Raw genomic sequence first — 17,575 nt, 5'->3', positions numbered from 1 at the left:
CCTGACCTTAGAGAGCGGCACCGGGGGGAGGGACAGGCAATGGAGGTAGTTTAGTTGGTATCTCTCAGATCTCAGCGTGTTCAAGTGTTACGGGGCGCTCAGTCGTGGGCACAGTATTGGGCAGCACAGGTGTTGGAGCAGCAGCGTCCAAGGTTGGCAAAGCAGTGTACACGGTGAGTCCTGGCCTGCCGCTCCTGCCAGGGCGCATGCGGCTGTGTTTGTGGAGGTGGTTATTTATTTATTTATTTATTTTTGCAGGATTGTTGTCTTGTTTTGCTCACCATTTCGTCTCCGCTCCCTGCTTTTGTATTTGGCATGTACCGTAAAGCTCAGCGGAGACTGTGAACACGCACAGATGCTGTGGGCCAAGCTAAGACGAGCCGTCCACCCTTCCTGGGGAGGCATGGCAGGTGGCTCTGCTGGAGGGCCAGACGACACCTCTCGCTTCGCTTTGCTGGGGGACCGGGTGCCTACGAAGCAGCTCGGGAAGCTGGGGGTCAAGGGTCAAGAGGCAGGAAGATGTTCCAGGGTGGGGAAGGAGAAGAAAAGAACGGATTGAGCCAGCATCGGGCAGTTGGTTGGTTCACCAGGACGAGAGCTCGGGGCTAACCAGAAGTGGAGATGGCAGTTCAGGGTCTCGATGGATGAGTAAGGGAAGCTCAGGGCACAGGGAGGGTCCCGCAGCTCCTTTGACTCGGGCTACCGTCTGTGCCATGCTGGGAAGCCTCCCCCAGTGATCCGGGCTGCCACGGAACATCGATGAGCTGTGCGTTTCTGTTCCGTGGGAGGTTTTCTCCTTTTACGCCTTGTCCTCCAGGAAGCGTTCCTGTAAGGTTTGCTGAATGACTTCCGAAGAGCTCAGCCCGGCTGCTGTCTGTGAGGAGGCTTGGCGGAGGGAGGGGAGCTCTTCTTACCTGAATGCGGGTCAGGTACTGTGGTGGTCAGTTGCAGAGACCGGCCAAGACAGACTCCACCGCAGGAGTCCTGGATTGCGTGTTTACCAGATCAGGTGTGTTCTGCAGCAAGGGCCTGGGCCTTGGGGCGGGAACTCCCAGACGTGACAGCACACTGATTCACGCCTCCTGTCAGGCTCTGCTCCCTGACTGGACGGCCGGAGGGCGTGGCGCATCAGCCTGAGCAGACTCTTGTGAAGTACCGCTTGGAGGCTGGGGGACTGGGGAGGGCGTGAGGGGAGACAGACGGTCAGTGCAGGTTTTTGTGGGTTACTCATTCCAAATCCCCGTGTCTATCTCAAGGTCAAGAGTGGCTGAGAGGTGACTGCCCAGGAACATTAAAGAGCTCTTGTAGGGGTCAGGGAGATGGCTCAGGAGGTAGGAGAGTTCACTGTGCAAGCCCGAGGCCCCGAGTTCAAACCAACCCCCAGAGCCCACACCACAAAAAAGCCAGGCGTAGCCATAACTCAGTGCCTGAAGGTGGGGGCAGAAGGGTCCTGGGAGTCAGGTGGCCAGAACAACCCTGTCCTAAGGGAAAAAGGTGGAAAATGATGGAGGAGGACATCAAGTGTCCTTTTCTGATTTCCACAGGTGTACACACACACACACACACACACACACACACACGCACGCACGCACGCACGCACGCGCGCGCGCGCACACACACACTGCGTGACCCCACATAAAAAGCCAGGTGTGGTGGCAGGTGCCTGTAACCCTAGCACTGAGGTTATGGGCAGGAAGCGGGGAGGATCTCTGGGGCCCAGATACCACACTTAAGACCTTTCCCTAGACACAAAAAACCTAACTCGTTATAAGAAACTTTGATTCAAGGCCAGCCTGAGCTAGATACGATAGGAAGGCTGTCTTTTTTTAAAGCTCTGTGTGTGCTTCCCTAGCGGGGTTTGATCTTGATAGACTTAAGGTTCACTCAGAGAGTACATCCTATGGGCTTGGACAAACCCAGAGTGACCTGATAAGAACTTTTTCTTTTTCTTTTCTTTTTTTAAACCCCGTCTGGTGCCGTTTGATCATTGTTCCATGTAAAACTGTCAACTCCCATCTCATCTGTTTCTAACACCCCAGAAAACAGCCACGGCAGCATCAGAATGAGGGCTTAGGAAGGTTGATGCTGGAGGCAGATTCAAGGGGCCCGGCTTTTCCGTGTGTTTAGATGGCAGGTCACCGCGGTGTCTTCAATAGTCACCGGTCCTTGGCCTCACTCTCGCGCTTGGTTCCCGGATGTGCTCACCCGCCCGTCACAACCACTTGGGGTCCGAGCTGTTTAAGGGGGTTGAGGGGAAAGTGTTCGCTATGTCTCTTGGGTAGAAACTTAGCTGTGAATAAACCCCCGGGTGTGATGAGTCACCGTACATACTGTTGAGCACCTACTGTGTGCAGATATTTTCACGCCACTGCCTGCTTGCCGTATGATGGTCTTGTTGTGGTAAATATTTGCTGAATATGGAACGTGTGAGTGTTTGTTTAATCATTCAGCCTTGCAAAGCCATTACAGCTGGATTCTGGGAGAGAAATCTGAGGCTTGGAGGGGATTAGGAGTAAGCTTCCTAAACACAGCTAATAGCTTCACAAATCCAAAGCACCGAGTTGCTTTTGTATGGGCGGGTCTGACTCTGTGACTTGGCTGCCAGGGTGCTCCTTGCAGGGAGGGTCACATGGTATCCTTGAGACTGCCCTTCCGTTCAGTGACAGTCCAGATGCGGGAGAGCCATCTCTCCGGGTTCACTCACCTCTGTCTGGAGTGCTGTGTTCAGCAGGTCATGTGAGTAGACGCAGCTTGTATGCTTCAGGTGACTGAGACACACACATGAGTCGGTGTTCTGTAAGACCGCTGCCTGGTACACTCTGAAAGACAGTTTTCCACACCGGGCCAAGACTCACCCCATAGAAGCAGCCTGGGGCCTTGTAGTAGGACCCCCAGTCCGTCGTCCCGCGCCCCCCCCCCCAGTCCCCAAAGGTTCTCACTGCTGCTGTCTCTAGTGCCGGTCCGTGGTGTGCCACATGTTTTAATTCATATATTCTCTGTATTTTAGGCTTTGGACGTGGACCGGATGGTTCTCTACAAAATGAAGAAATCTGTGAAGGCAATCAATATTTCTGGGCTGGGTGAGTCCTCCCTGCTCCCTTGGGGTGGTGGGAGGGTGGGGTGGCTCCGTGAAAACACTACATTTAAAGTCCTGTCTGGTCACCTCCCCCACCGAGCGTGCAGTGAACGGGAGACTCTGGGACACCGGCTCCAGAAGTAGGACGGGAGTGTGCCCTCTTGTCTTGTGTCTGCCCTCCGCCTGAGCCCGCTCCATCAGCCTGGCTGGTCTGAGAAAATGAGTAAATACACAGGCGTAATCCACCAGCTACCGAGTAATACTTGACTGACTTATAAAGGCACCGAGGGGGGGAAAATCCACCTCAGAGCTCCATTGCTAGCCTGTTCGCTTAGCTCAGGAAAGGAAGCCCGGGTTTGGTTCTCAGGGGCCCGCGGCGCACGCCTGTGATCGTGACACTCAGGAAAGTGGAAGCGGGAGGCTCGAAAGTTCAAGGGCTATCCTCAGCTACATCGTGGGTTAGAGGCTAGCCTGGACTACGTGAGACCCTGTCTCCAAACAAAACAAGAGTCCCCGAGACACTTTTGGCTTGAAGGCGGCAGGCAGCGCAGACGGTGGGCGAGCTGCCCCCGCACAAATCCTGTTAATGATAGGAAATATTTTTGAAAAGTCACCAAATGTCTGTGCAGTTATGCATCAGAAAGGAGGTGGCAGCTTTCAAAAACCAGAAATGGTGATGGCGATCGAAGCTTGGAAGAAGACTGGTAGATCCTGGAGCAGAAGGCTAGCCAGCCTGTGGGAGAGCAACCCTGCTAAGGCAGAGAGTTTGGGTGCCTGCGTCTGGGCCCAGAGGGGCGTTCGGGCCCCCCGATACCTGTCCTGTGACCCCTTCACCTTGTGGTGTCTCCTTTTAGTCAAGAGTAGTGATTGGAGCAGGAGGACGAGGTGGTGTCAGCAGGCTGTGGAACCATCTAGAAGCTCACATCCCAACTAACCCTACTCAGAATAGTGTGAGCATGGCTGTGGGAGCTGCCCTCCGCTCATACCCGGACGACAGCAACAAGCCGTGATGGCGGGGAATCTGGGAGGCTGTCTCCACTGAGGGCGTGTGCCTTGAGCAGGGCTCTGTAGAAGTACAGAATGGATAGAAGGAACACATATGACCGAGGGGATCTGTTATGGCTTACACAGTATGGGCTGGGTGGTCCAACAGCGGCTGTCAGCACATCAGAGAGGCCGAGGACCAGTAGATGATGCTCAGCCCATGTGGCTGGATGCCTGAGCAGCCCTTATCTCGAGCTGAGAGCCTGGAGAATTCCAGGAGAGCTGTTGGTCTTCAGCCTGAGGTAGGAGCCCCAAGAAGCTGGGTTTTGGTAGTCAGAAGGATGGCGCAGAGTAGGTGGACTCATAAAGGGCAAGGTGGGCAGGCCCAACTAACAACAGCTTTTCCCTCGGACCTCCTTATGTCCTGGTCACTGCCAGAAGGTACCTCCCACAAAATTAGAGACTTTGTGTCCTAAGTAAGTCGTATGTGATGGACTTGGGTCAGGAGGTTCAGTACCAACCAAAAGCCCAGGCTTCACTCCGATCCAGTAAGCCTTCTGTCAGGCCCAAAGGACAGCCTGATTGTCACACTTGTGTGAAGGGCTGGAAGGTGGTCCTCTGCCTTGGACCTTGTCCTGCCAAAGGCAAGGGGGGCGATACTATCTTTTGAACACTGTGCATTGTGTGAACCTGGACAACACACGAGTCCTGTTAGACAGTTGGAAGGGCCTGCAGATCGGAGCTGTTCCCAAGGGACGGGAAATGTTTCCAAAATGTTTCCTGCTGGCATGGCGCTGTGCTCAGCGGCTGTTCAGTCACAAAGCCACTGCCCGCCTAAGCATGTCTAGCATCCTGTCCCTCCTCAGGAGGCTGAGAGCTCACTCAAGGACAGGATGCTCAGTTTTGTCCACAAGTTCCAGATTTCACCAAGTATCTCAGGAGAGTTTGATTTTTAAGTCTATAATCTGAGGAATGTTATGTGCATTATATAAAGGGGATACTGTATTTTGATCAGTTTGAAAATAGTGATTTTTTTTTTAATCATCACACGTTGAAAAGATTTTTTTTTTTTTTTTTTTGGTTTTTCGAGACAGGATTTCTCTGTGTAGCTTTGCGCCTTTCCTGGAGCTCACTTGGTAGTCCAGGCTGGCCTCGAACTCACAGAGATCCACCTGGCTCTGCCTCCCGAGTGCTGGGATTAAAGGCGTGCGCCACCACCGCCCGGCAAGATTTTTTTTTTTTACTGGAGATGAAAAGGAGATTATCTGTATGACTCTGAGGCTGATGCGCATGCCCGGAGGCCAGCCATGGCGTGACCCATACCTGTCTCGTTTACCTTTCTGACCTACATTGCTGCGTGTGGACCATAAACCTTGAGTCCCATTACCTGTCTTCCCGGAACCATTTTAGAAATAAAGACACAGGCACTTCGCGGTGTCTGCTTAAAATCCAAGAGAATTTTCTTCATTCACACGGAAGTCTGTGGACGTGAGCTCCATTCAGAACCTGGGAAGGCTGAGGGAGGCCCGTAGGTAGGAGGGATAGAAATGGGCGCATAGCGTGAGTAGACAGAATTCCACCAGAACCACCGATGTGTGCAGATGCGAGTTGTGAGGGGACGTTACCCTTGATCTGTCCCATGTCCAAGCCGTTCTGCTGCTGCACCCCCGGCCATGGTGGATGACCCAGGAGCTAGGTGAGGCCCAGGCACCCACACGTCTCCCGGGCTCAGGCCACCCGTCAGAGGTCCCTGCCCATGTCCACGTGCCCGTCTTTGATCGCCGCACCATTTCCTGGTTGTGCCCCTTTTTGGATTCCTTCCATGCTCACCCTGTCTGAACAAAACAGTGCTTCTCCCTGGGGCCCCAAGGGAGTCAGAAACTCTTAACTGACAGAGCTAGGCAGTTATACAGTTTGGGGACTGTGTCTGGGTCTGTGTCTTTCCTGAGGTTCCACATGTCCAACAAACCGGCCATGCACCTGACCTTGGAGCGGCGGTGGTGGTGGTGGTGGGGGATGGGGTGGGGAGTGTGTCTGTGTCCGTGTCCGTGTGTGTCCCCGTGTGTGTGTCCTCTTTTTTGTTGTCTTGTAAGTCCGAGTACTATCTTGGAATCTTTATTTGAGGACAAGTGTCATCTGCTTGGAAAGTGACCCGAGGGGACCATGCTTTCCTCCGGTTGTTGACGTGGGCCACAGCAGTCTGTAGAGTTCCTCTGTAACTATCGCATGGTGGCTCGTTCTCTAGAATGAGGCAGAAGTGAGTCAGAGCATCCAGTGAGGGGTTGAGGCTGCTGGCTGCCACGGTTGGCTAGGTGCACACAACCTGGACGGCTTCTGCTCCGAAGGCTGTCTGTCAGTCCTCCGGGAGGAGGTTCCCATGATCGATGTTAGTGTTTGGCGTCCCAGGATGGCTGCTCATCCAGAAAGGGCGGTCCTTTGGCTTATGTCGGAAACAGCAGTGAGAATAGTTGAGCGTTTGTGCCCGGCCTGCCCTCTACCTTTTTTCGGTCTCACCCTCCGGAAGTCCTGATTTGCCGTGGTCTGGCCCCACCTGCCCACTTGCCCGGCCTGGACGTGTCCACCGAGACGTGGCTGCTTCCCTTGCTTCGTGAGGACGTGGAGACTGTCTGTGTCTCTCTCCACACGCCCCAGCCCCAGTCACCTGGGTGTGACCTTCCCAGCCCTCCTCTGCCTCAGGCTGAGACTTGACAGGGTGAGCTTTTCTTGACTCTCATTTCCTCTAGCTCGGGAGCCGGTTTCTGTCGGCCCTGCGGCTCAGTGTAGCCCCGCGGCTCAGTGTAGCGCACGATCTTCCTTCAGATTTGCGGGTGGGAAGTGCAGTGTGGGTCTCGATGTACTGAGGCCAGGCCGATGCCTTCATCAGGGCTCCTGCCCTGGCCTGTTTCTTCTAGAGGCCACACCCTCACCCCTTGATGCCCAACCCCTCCCTCATATCTCCGGAGCCAGCAAATGGCCAGTGGAGTCTCCTCACAGGTCACCTCTGAGAGTCTGCGCTGGTTGTCACAACATAACGCCACATACCATGGCATGAGCAATAGAAGCTGATTGGAGATCTGTAAACTGCAAGTCCCCGATTCGGCTGCCAGCGTAGCCAGGCTCTTGGGTGGGCCCTCTTGGTTTATAGACTGTTTTTTTTTTTGTTTTTTTTTTTTTTTTTTTTGGTTTTTCAAGACAGGGTTTCTCTGTGTAGCTTTGCGCCTTTCCTAGAGCTCACTTGGTAGCCCAGGCTGGCCTCGAACTCACAGAGATCCGCCTGCCTCTGCCTCCCGAGTGCTGGGATTAAAGGCGTGCGCCACCAACGCCCGGCTATAGACTGTTTTGAGACAGTGCCTCAACCATGTAGCCCTGTCTGGCCTGGAACGTGCTTTGTAGACCAGACTGGAAACTCACAGAGACCCACCCGCCGCCTCCAAGTACCACCACACATGGCTGACAGTTAATTTATTGGGGTCTCTCCTAGGCAGGGAAACAGGATGCAAGTTCTCTGGGGTCTCTGCTCCTTAGGGCACCAATTCCATGAGGGCCCTGCCCTCTGAATTCACCGAAAGCTCATGATTTCCTGGTGGCCCCATCTCTTGATGTCAACACATTGAAGGTTTGGACTCAGGTATTCAAACTTGGAGACACAGTGTTCAGTCCCACAGCAGACACTACATCTCCTGCCTCCCTCCTTCACATTTAAGTACCTTAAATTAAAAAAACAAAACAAGCCGGCGGTGGTGGCGCACGCCTTTAATCTCAGCACTCGGGAGGCAGAGCCAGGAGGATCTCTGTGAGTTCGAGGCCAGCCTGGGCTACCAAGTGAGCTCCAGGAAAGGTGCAAAGCTACGCAGAGAAACCCTGTCTCTAAAAACAAAAAACAAAAACAACAAAAAAACACATTTATTTATTATTTTGTATGTGGCGGGTTGGGGCTATGCACCACGGTGCCTGTTTTGAATGCCAGAGAAAACTTTTGGAATTCAGTTCTCTCTTTCCACCCTGTGGACCCTAGTAATGAAACTCTGACTTTATCTACTGAGTCATCTCGCCGGCCCTTACGCACCCCATTATCTCGAATAATCTCTTCTCAAATTGGTTAGCATGTTTAATTCATCTACTTTTACTTGCTTCTGTTGGACAGCCTACAGTACTCACGGGTTCTTGGGGTCACGGTGTGGGCTATGGGACATTCCCCCTCCCACATCAAACCTCTAGACAGTTTTGAGGTTGATTCACTTTAGACCCTCCCGGTAAGCCCCATATTCGTGGATCCCTAATATTCAGGTGCTGTTAACACTAAACGCCGCTTTCCGTTGCTCGTGTGTCTTTGTGTGGTTTTCACGCCTCCGAGCATTGTGTATCTTTGCTCCTGGATTAAGCACAAGCCTCTGAGGTCAAGGGCCAAGTCTGGAAGACAGTTTGTGATAAAGATCTCGTAGGTCTGAATAACCGAGAAACCTGGATGGCGGCACCACCCCAGAAGTCTGTGGTATTAAGACAGTGATTCACTCTGGGACTCCTTCATTTCCTCACCAGTTGGGATGCTGACGACATTCCTTGTATTGTCGGTGAGTTAACAGGACCAGGTGGCAGCGGGGTTTCTGGACGCACACACGGCAAGCCAGGCGGCTGCTTCGGCATTTCCTGAGTGCCTGGCACTGGGTGGGCAGGTGTATATAGGTGCCCGGTAAATCCCCAGCTGAATAGTGCCAGGTTTCCACTGCAGGTTCTTAAGACTCCCCTCCTAGCGTAGAAGGAAAAGCCCACTGATAACTTTAGATCCGAGCAGAGTCCATCAGGGCAGACACTGCTCTGTGAGGATTGCTGTGGGTTTGTGAGGAAGGAGCGTGTGAGATGCTTTGGAGCAGGGATCAGCAAACTGAGTCCAGCCCCCTGTGTTCTACAGCCTGTGAGCTAAGAAATGATTTTTATTCTCTTGCCCCTCATGGACAGAGAAACCCCAGTATTGCCTCTTAGCCCACAAAACCTTGTTTGTTTTGTTTTTTTTGTTTTTAAGACAGAGTTTCTCTCTGTAGACCAGGCTGGCCTCAAACTCACAAAGATGCCCCTGCCTCTGCCTCCTGAGTGATGGGATTAAAAGCATGAGCTACTACTGCCTGTTTTTGTTTTGTTTTTTTTTAACTCACCAGTTCTTGCCTTAAAAGCAATGTTTCTGAAGGTCCTAGGGCAATGATCCTCAACCTGTGGGTTGCAACTCCTATGGCAAAGCTCTATCTCCGAAATTATTTACATTAAAATTCATATCAGTAACAAAATTATAGTTAAGAAGTAGCAACAAAAATAATTTTATGGTCGGGGGTCACCACAACATGAGGAATTACATGAAAGGGTTGAAGCATTAGGAAGGTTAAGAACACGGCCCTGGGGAAATTGGGTTGAAACCGTGGCTGGACTCAGGATTGACATGTCTGCTTAGAGCTTCAGCGTTTGCTAATTCAACAGTGCCCAGGGATAGAGCTGGACTGTGAGAAGTCTATTTTCCAAGTTGGACTGGGCCAGAAGGGCATCAGTATGTCCCCTGTATCTACTAAGCACTGGGTTTCCTATGCTGTAGCAAGTAATTATGGGATGCCTTTTGTGGACTGTCTGATGAACAGATTCACGAGAGCGGTTCTTATGATGATTTGTTAAAACTGTTTCTGTAACTTTTCCCACTCCGTGGACTATGCTACCCAACCTCTTTAAAAAAACAAAAATAAACAAACCCTGGTTGGTGTTTATTTTACAATTTTTACTCTTTAGAATTTCCCATGCTCTGTCTCAGTGTGAAGGTGTTTTCCTCGGTGCCGGGAAGTGGAAGGTGACAATTTTTCATCTGTGTTTGACACATTAGCAGGCGTTAAGATTCCTCTCCATCAAGGAGGAGGAAGCAGCAGCGAGAGACTTTCATTTTCACTTCTAACTGTGCGGTCCCAGTGTTCTTAGGGAGAGCCAGAGTCCTCTTTACCTGGAATCCGAAGGCCCCGGGGAAACTGTCACATCCCCGGATAAAAAGTGCAGAGGAGGAAACGCTAATTTTAGCTACACTTTGACTGTCTTCACCTACTGAAGAAAATGAACCTTCTCTCTCTCTCTCTCCCTCTCCCTCTCTGGTGTGTGTGTGTCTGTGTGTGAATGTATGTGTGTGTGTGTGTGTGTGTGTGTGTGTGAATGTGTGTGTGAATGTATGTGTGTGTGTGAATGTGTGTCTGTGTGTGTGTGTGTGTGTGTGTGTGTGTGTGTGTGTGTGTGTGTGTTTGTGTGTGTGTGTGTACCCAGCATACCCGCACCCATATGAGCGGGAGGTAGAGGGCAACCCTCTCTTTCCCCCACCGGGTCCCAGGGATGAAATTCAGGTCATTAGTCTTGGTTCAGGCATTGTGCTACCCGCCGAGCCTCCTCAGCGGCCCTATTTTTATTAATGAGGAACACATAATAGCTTCGGAATCAAAGTTTTCTTGCATATTAAGAAAGCATCACATCTGGCATGGTTTTCTAACTTGTAGAAGAGAAAATAAATCATAATTCTCCTCAGAGTTGGGCAAGAATGCCGGGAAGCTGGGACCCCGCTACGTGGTCGTGGCGCTGAAAATGGGCACGTGGAGTTTTTGGAAATCTTTGGGCGGTGCACATCACTGAAATAAAAATCTCTGTGTGGAAGGATGTCCTCGCAAAAGATGTGCATTGTTTTGTGGCCTTGCCTATCACGAGGGAAAAACAGCACCTCCTGTGACAAACCTGGACCAGCCGCTTGGCATGATGGGTCTAAGCAGCAGGAAGGAGAATGCTTATGATGGAATCCAGGACACAAAGTCCTTACACACATTTCTGTGATTAAAAAGAAACGGCGAATTGTAGCACCGTAAAAAACAGCATAGACTCAGTTGGCCTCGGTGAGCCTGATGGTAGAATCGCAATGATAACAAAAATCAGATGTTTGTGTATTTGCTGCAGGCCAGGCAGGGTGCTGGGTAAGCACGTAAGCGTCGTCTCTACGGCAACACTGAGTTAGGTACTGATCTTTGGCAGGCGGGGGTCGCCGGTGCATGGTTAGGGTATGGTGAGGAAACGCACCAGAGGAAAGCCTCCTGCATGCCGCTCCCCTAAACCTGGCGGTCCTGCCGAGCAATCTGCGGGTGGGTTTGGCTGGTCAGGAGTTCAGTAGGAGGCAGTGCGTGCCGCTTGTGCTAGAGGTCAGCCTCAGGTGACCTCGGAGGAGCGAGATGGTCATTGTCCTGTTGGGTTATAAGAACCTTAGAGTCTGAGGGCCAGGGGAAGCTCATCTCACAGGGATGCTGAGGGACTTGGGACTTTCTGTTTTAGAGGGGAGAGGACATGGGTGAGACAGAGTTCCTCTGTGCAGCCCTGGCTGTCTTGGGACTCACTCTGTAGCCCAGGCTGGACTCAGAGATCCACCCACCTCTGCCTCCCGAGTGCTGGGACTAAAGGTGTGCACTACTACACCGATGAACTGTTTTTATTTTTCCTAAGAGATGGGTTCAGGAGAGCAGGTTTTGACTTAAGCACAATGTCAGAGGTAACTGTGAGCTGCTCCTTGGGAGGTTCTAGCCTTCCTCAGGTTGGGGAAGAGGTGGTGATGCGGACTGAGGTCTGGCAGTGTTTCCAGTTCTGGGTTCTGGCTGCTCGCCCACTGTCTCTGGTGGTTCGGTACAGTGACTGGATGGGGCACTGGCGACGAGCCGAGGGAATCCTGTCAGCAGTGATTGGCGTGTTAATCACACCACGCCGCTGGTTTCGCCTGTGAGCATCAGCCTGAGTCACACTTGTGGTGATCGTTCTGATTGGTGGGAAACTGAGGCTCCTCTGGGCTCTGGCTTCTTCAGCTCAGGCTTAATGGGATGTACACACACACACACACACACACACACACACACACACACACACATTCTCTACATCTCTACATCAAATGTGCCTCAAGAGACGATCTAGAACATTCTTGCGAATTTGACCGATGCCTCTGAGAGCCACAGGGTGAAGCACCATTGACAAAGTGTCACTTCCCAGGTGGACACTGTCACCGGCACCGCTTGCCTTTAATGTTAGGCACAGGCCAGACCACCCTGCGGAGTCCGAACCTGCCTCCTCGGCTGGAGGATCTGGCGGAACTGCCACAGGATGGAAGGTTACTCACCTGCGGCCGACTCTGTAGCGGCGGCAGCTCCTGAGTGAGGCTTTGGACTCTGACTTTTGAGGTGCCCTGACTGTCCCTCACCAGACCCCAAGGGTTGTCCTGGCTCCTTGGCTTGGGGCTGGGGGTGGGATGGTGGAATGTCTCACCAAGTCCTCACTGTAGGTGATGGGAATTGGATCCCTGGGTCGATGAAATACAGTCAAAAGGGAGAAAGCTAAAAAGGCAAGTTGAGTAGAGAGGACCTCTCTGTGGTTCATCCCATCGCTCAGCCAAGGTGAGGGCTCCTCCGGTAAAGGATGCAATTGGATGTAAAATCACCCAAAGTCATCTGCAGCAAAAGGTCCTTCCCTTCCCGACAGGGCGGGGGGGGGGGGCACAGGACACCTGAGAATTACAGGCCTGAGATCTGTCCACTGCGCCCTTACCTGAGCTCAGAGCAGATTTGGGAACAGGCCGCTCCAGTGAGAGTCCCTGGATGAATCAAGCAGCCCCGAGCTCATCTTCTGTCGTATCCTGCCCTGGACTCTCAGGAGGAAACTGCCAGAAGCCCTTGTGGCCTCCAAGGATGGAGGATTTCCTCTTTTCCTTACAGGGCTATTGTGCGTACAGCCCGTACGTTCGCCATCCGCCGTCCGCTGCCGTGGGTTGTTTTAACACGTCTGTAAGGGCAGATTAAAGCTTCAGTCATCTCGTTGTGTCTAAGTCTACCTCGCTTCTCCCCGGCTTTTTTTTTTTCTTCCAATTTTGTTTTGATTTTTTTTTTTTTTAATTTTTAATTGAGATGTGGATCTCATTTTATAGCCCAGGTTTGCTGGTTGTTCACTGTGTAGCTCAGGCTGGCCATCCAACTCACAACGATCCTTTGGCTTCAGCCTCTCCAGTGCTGGAATGAAGGCATGCGCGCGCGCGCGTGTGTGTGTGTGTGTGTGTGTGTGTGTGTGTGTGTGTGTGTGTGTGTATGGGGTGTGTGTGTGTGGTGTGGTGTGTATGTGTGTGTGTGGTGTGGTGGTGTGGTGGTGTGGGTGTGGGTGTGGGTGTGTGTGATCCGTGTGCGTGTGGAGGCCAGCAGGGCATTCGTTGCCTTTCTCTGTTGCCTTGAGACAAGGTCTCTCATTTAACCCAAAGCGTGCCCTTTTCGGCAGGACTGGCCAGCCAGCTGGGTTCTTGGGGTGTGGGCCCCACCCATTTCCGCCTCCTGGTAGTAGGACTTGTGTGCACACACGACCATACCTGGCTTCCGCGGATGCTGGGGATTTGAATGTAGGTTTTTGTGCCTGCAGGGCAATTGCTCTGACCCACTGAGGCATCTCTCTAGACCGCCCCCCCCCCCCCCACTCCTCATCCATCTTCTTAACACGGGTTTTATGACCCCTTAAATTACCTTTCAGTTCTTTCTGTTACCTAGGGAGAACACTTCATTATCTGGTCCCCAGGGACCCTCCATCGGTCGCTGCCTCTGCCCAGACTCTGTAGTTAACAAGCCCATGACTTTCTGAGCTCCATTCTGTTTCCGGCCTTTGTGTTTGCGTGGAATAGACTTAGCTGAGCCTCTTTCTCCAGCAGAGGCTCGCCGCTTGAGGGCGAGGCCCGTTACAGGAATCTTTTTATTCATTGGCATCATAGGCTTCCCACATGACTGGGTTTTATTCTCTTAGAGGATGGTGCTTACGGCACACAGAATGAAAACACACATGAACGCTGATGTTTTCAGTACCCAGAGCAACATGACGAACGGGTCACAGATCATACAGATCCGTCATCACCACACCTTCACCTGACTTCCGGCGTGCTGTGAGCAGTAGGAGTTTGGAAGAGGTACCTGGGGTTACTAACGTTCAACTATTCACATTGTTTCTGAGGCGCCTCTGCCCTGTCTGTACAGGATCATTAATTAGATGGGATGGGGTGACCTGGAGATCCAAGGCAGGGGTCAGCCCATGCCTTGAGAGACTTGTGTTGGCCACAGCCAAACTCAGTACACACCAGGGTGGCATCTGTTAGAAACAGTACCCTTTGCGGGAGTTTTGAACTGGAAAGAGCTCCAGGTATCGGAGAAAGTACAGGTTTGCGGGGGGGAGTGTCCCCCTGAAGCCAGTCCTGCCACAGATGACACACTGCCTCCTTGCTCATATTACCTCCTCCAGGGAACGTTCTGAGAGACAACCACAGACCACAGTGATCTTTTTAAAAAATATCTTTATTTTATGTTTATGGGTGTTTGCCTGCATGTGTGTCTGTGCACCACGTGTGTGCAGTGCCCACAGAAGCCAGAGGAGGGCGACAGATCGCCTGGAACTGGAGTTACAGACTGTTGTGAGCACCATGTGGGTGCTGGGATATGAACCCAGATCCTGTGGAAAGAGCACTGTAGAAAGAGCAGCCTGTGCTCTTTAACCTCTGAGCCGTCTCTCCAGCCCCCGCTACGGTAGCACTGGCATGGAGCGGTAAAGTGATCTAGCCATTGCTGCCGGTGGCCTTCTTAGCGCTGTTTCCTTACTAGGGGGTGGCCAAGCCGGGCTTAGCAAGTCCAGTTGTGAGCACAGCCCGGTCGCCGGGTGTGCCGGAGCAGGAAGGGCTTGGGGGGGGGGGGCAGCCACCCTGACTTAGATGCTGTGCAGCCCTGGGCTGGCGTCGTGGTTGCTTCATTTCCTCACCTGGAAGACAGCGGGAAGGGATGTTCCAGAAGGTGCGGGGCTTTGCCGCTGCCGCCGCCTGGCGAGTGGAAGGCTGCAGCTGGTGGAGTGCGTGCCGTTCTTAACCGCCGTGATTTTGATGCATCTTGCTTCGGCCCCCGTCCCGTCTCTTGTATTTTGAAATTGAGACGGAATGCATGATTTTATAGTCTCCCTTTTTCTGCCCTCCATGCCTGTGTGACGATTTAAGGAGCTGATCCCCGGCCTGGAGAAATGGCTTCAGTGGTTAAGGCTGCAGACTCTTCTTGCAGAGGACTTGTTTGGATTCTAGTACCCACACCTGGGCCTCCACAAGTACCTCTGCTCCAGGGAATCCAACACACTCTTCTTGCCTTCATGTGAACTCATACACAGGTTACACACCCACACACATTCACACATCGCACACACATACTCACTACATACATGTCATACACATATCACACATACATCACACATACACATCACACACACTCACATAGCACACATATCACACACACACATCATACACATCACACATACATCACACATACACATCACACACACTCACATAGCACACATATCACACACACATCATACACATCACACACATACACATCACACTCACACATCACACATACATAGCACACATCACACACACTCACACATCATACACATCACACACTCACACATCACATACACACCACACACAACGCACATACTCACACATCACACTCACACACACAAATAAAAATTAAAAGCCAATCTTGAAAAGCCAGCCTCACGTGCTGTTTTTTGTAGGAGTGCTGACCGTTAACCCAGCTCAGCCTCGTCGGCCCTGTGAACACTTCCCATTTCCAGGCTGTAAACCGCCCTGTCTGCAGCTGTGTTCAGTGCTCTGTTAACCCCGGCCTTCCCCTTTAGGGAGATTCCTGGACGTGGGGTTCTCAGATGACATGAGCGTTTCTTCAGGCTTCATCCCCGACCACCAGGTCGTCAGCTGACGGCTGTTTTCAGCCATTCACCTGGGCCTGACTCTGGCAATGAATTCTAAAACCAGCTCTCCCCCGGGACAGGAAATGACCTGTTAGGAAGTGAGATCACCTGAGAGAGTTCGCCTTATTCCCTTAGAAATTGTGTGCTTCAGGTTAGATCTGAAACCGGGTGACGTGTAGGGCTGAGGCTGTGACCTCGCCTTTGGAATATCTTGATGTGAACATGCGATGCATGTAGTGTTAATCATGTCGTCTGGGGAGTGTCTCACCACAGCGCTGCTACCGTGGAGAACCGAGTGTCTCTGGCTGTCTGGGCTGTGGGAGTGTGCTCCCTCGGCAGAGGCTTCTCAGCCAGACAGACTCCAGGTGGCCATGGACTTGTGTGGAGCAGAGGCTTGCAGGGGCCAGGCTGGGGCGGGAACTCCCCGCCTGGTTTTCTTCCTCATCGATGATGGCATTTTGAGCTGTTGGCTTGACTGGAAGGGTGTGACCTTTGTTTTAGCCTAGAGCAAATGTGAGCTGAGCAGATGTGCCAGCGGTTCCAGGTGTGGAGGGGGGGAGCCCTGGGCTGAGAGTCGGGAAGCCAGAGGTCCGTCCGTCCGCTCGGCTGTGTGACTTCATACGGTTGCTGTCTTCCATACTTTGGCTTGCTCTCTGTAAAGGGAGGGCCGGGTCCTTTCTCAGCGTCCTTAGCACAGGATAGGGTCGTGGAGGCGGATGGGCAGGAGACAGGTGCTGTCCGGGGTTTCAGAGCTGAGAGCTGGATGCGGGGCGGGAACTTTGAAAGAGGCGTTAACAGCCGTCCAACACATGAAACTCTCCAGGGCTCCCTGGTGCTTCCCAGCTCCCTGTTTCCCCTTTAGTGATGCGGCATCATCCTTGGAAACTTTGTCCCGATGTCCCCTGCTTGGTGCCTGGCATGGAGCCGCGATCAGCGTGTCCACGGATGTCCCTTTCCCTAGGCATTCATACCTGCTCCCCTGAGCATACATGTCCTGGTCCCACGCTAGGACACCGCCATTCTCCTGTTGCTGTGCTGGATGAAATACCTGAATTGAAGACGGAGGTTGTTTAAACTTGGTTAGCCGTCGGAGGCTGATTGGCTGTGGTGACCCCCCACCCCCATCTTTTGTGGCTCTGTGAGGGTGGTTTCCACCCTCAGTGTTTTGCGCCAGTTTGACTCCCATTGAGGAGGAGCAAGGAGCTGCCTTTGCCTTTCTAGATCCAATAATTTTTTCCTTAAATACATTCTTCCGGCCTTCTCCTTGATAAACGTATTTAAAATAACAGGTTAGCCGAGAAGCACAAGACAAAACCTGACCCCTGCCTCCAAACGCTGCTTAGGCTTCGGGATAGGTTCCTGTGTGAGTGTACCCGAGTTCACTGGTCTCTTGAATAGATTGGATCCTGTGCGCCGAGCTGTGGGGGAGCAGGACCGGACTCAGATAGAACTGGGAAGAAACGGAGCCTCATCCTGAGCTGGTTCCTGCAGCTCCGGTTCCCACCTCCCGGAGTCTCCCAGAGGAGAGAGGGAGACCTGGCTCGGGAGCCCAGGAACTGGAGCAGAAGATGTGTTTGAAGCAGGGGGAGGCGAGAGAGTGTCCCCGAAGAACAGCTTTCAGCTCTGTAAATAAAAGCTGATAGATTCATTTTGGGATCGCTCCAGAAACTTTATTCCCAGGCTGTTTATTTTAGGCTCCTATTTTGAGGTTTG

The 17,575-nt window shown here is 52.4% G+C and overlaps 1 protein-coding gene across 11 annotated transcripts in view; it reads left to right on the top strand.

The window, feature by feature from the left end:
- Asap2 (ArfGAP with SH3 domain, ankyrin repeat and PH domain 2) overlaps window positions 1–17,575 on the top strand; it is a 161,978-nt gene that overhangs the window by 54,654 nt on the left and 89,749 nt on the right. For 6 of the 11 annotated variants that reach the window (XM_076559252.1, XM_076559246.1, XM_076559253.1 and 3 more), the window contains exons 1-2: window positions 2,557–2,736; window positions 3,008–3,080. In XM_076559252.1, coding sequence (XP_076415367.1) covers window positions 2,572–2,736; window positions 3,008–3,080 — 238 coding nt within the window. In that variant the 5' untranslated portion in view covers window positions 2,557–2,571. Of the gene's footprint in view, window positions 1–2,556; window positions 2,737–3,007; window positions 3,081–17,575 lie in introns of those variants that run through there. The other 5 variants (XM_076559249.1, XM_076559248.1, XM_076559254.1 and 2 more) reach the window with 1 other exon arrangement.

Source organism: Peromyscus maniculatus, chromosome 22, assembly GCF_049852395.1.
Source record: "Peromyscus maniculatus bairdii isolate BWxNUB_F1_BW_parent chromosome 22, HU_Pman_BW_mat_3.1, whole genome shotgun sequence".
Lineage (NCBI taxonomy): Eukaryota > Metazoa > Chordata > Mammalia > Rodentia > Cricetidae > Peromyscus > Peromyscus maniculatus.
The sequence above is the reverse complement of the archived record's forward strand: the minus strand, read 5'-3'. Positions and strand labels throughout refer to the sequence as shown.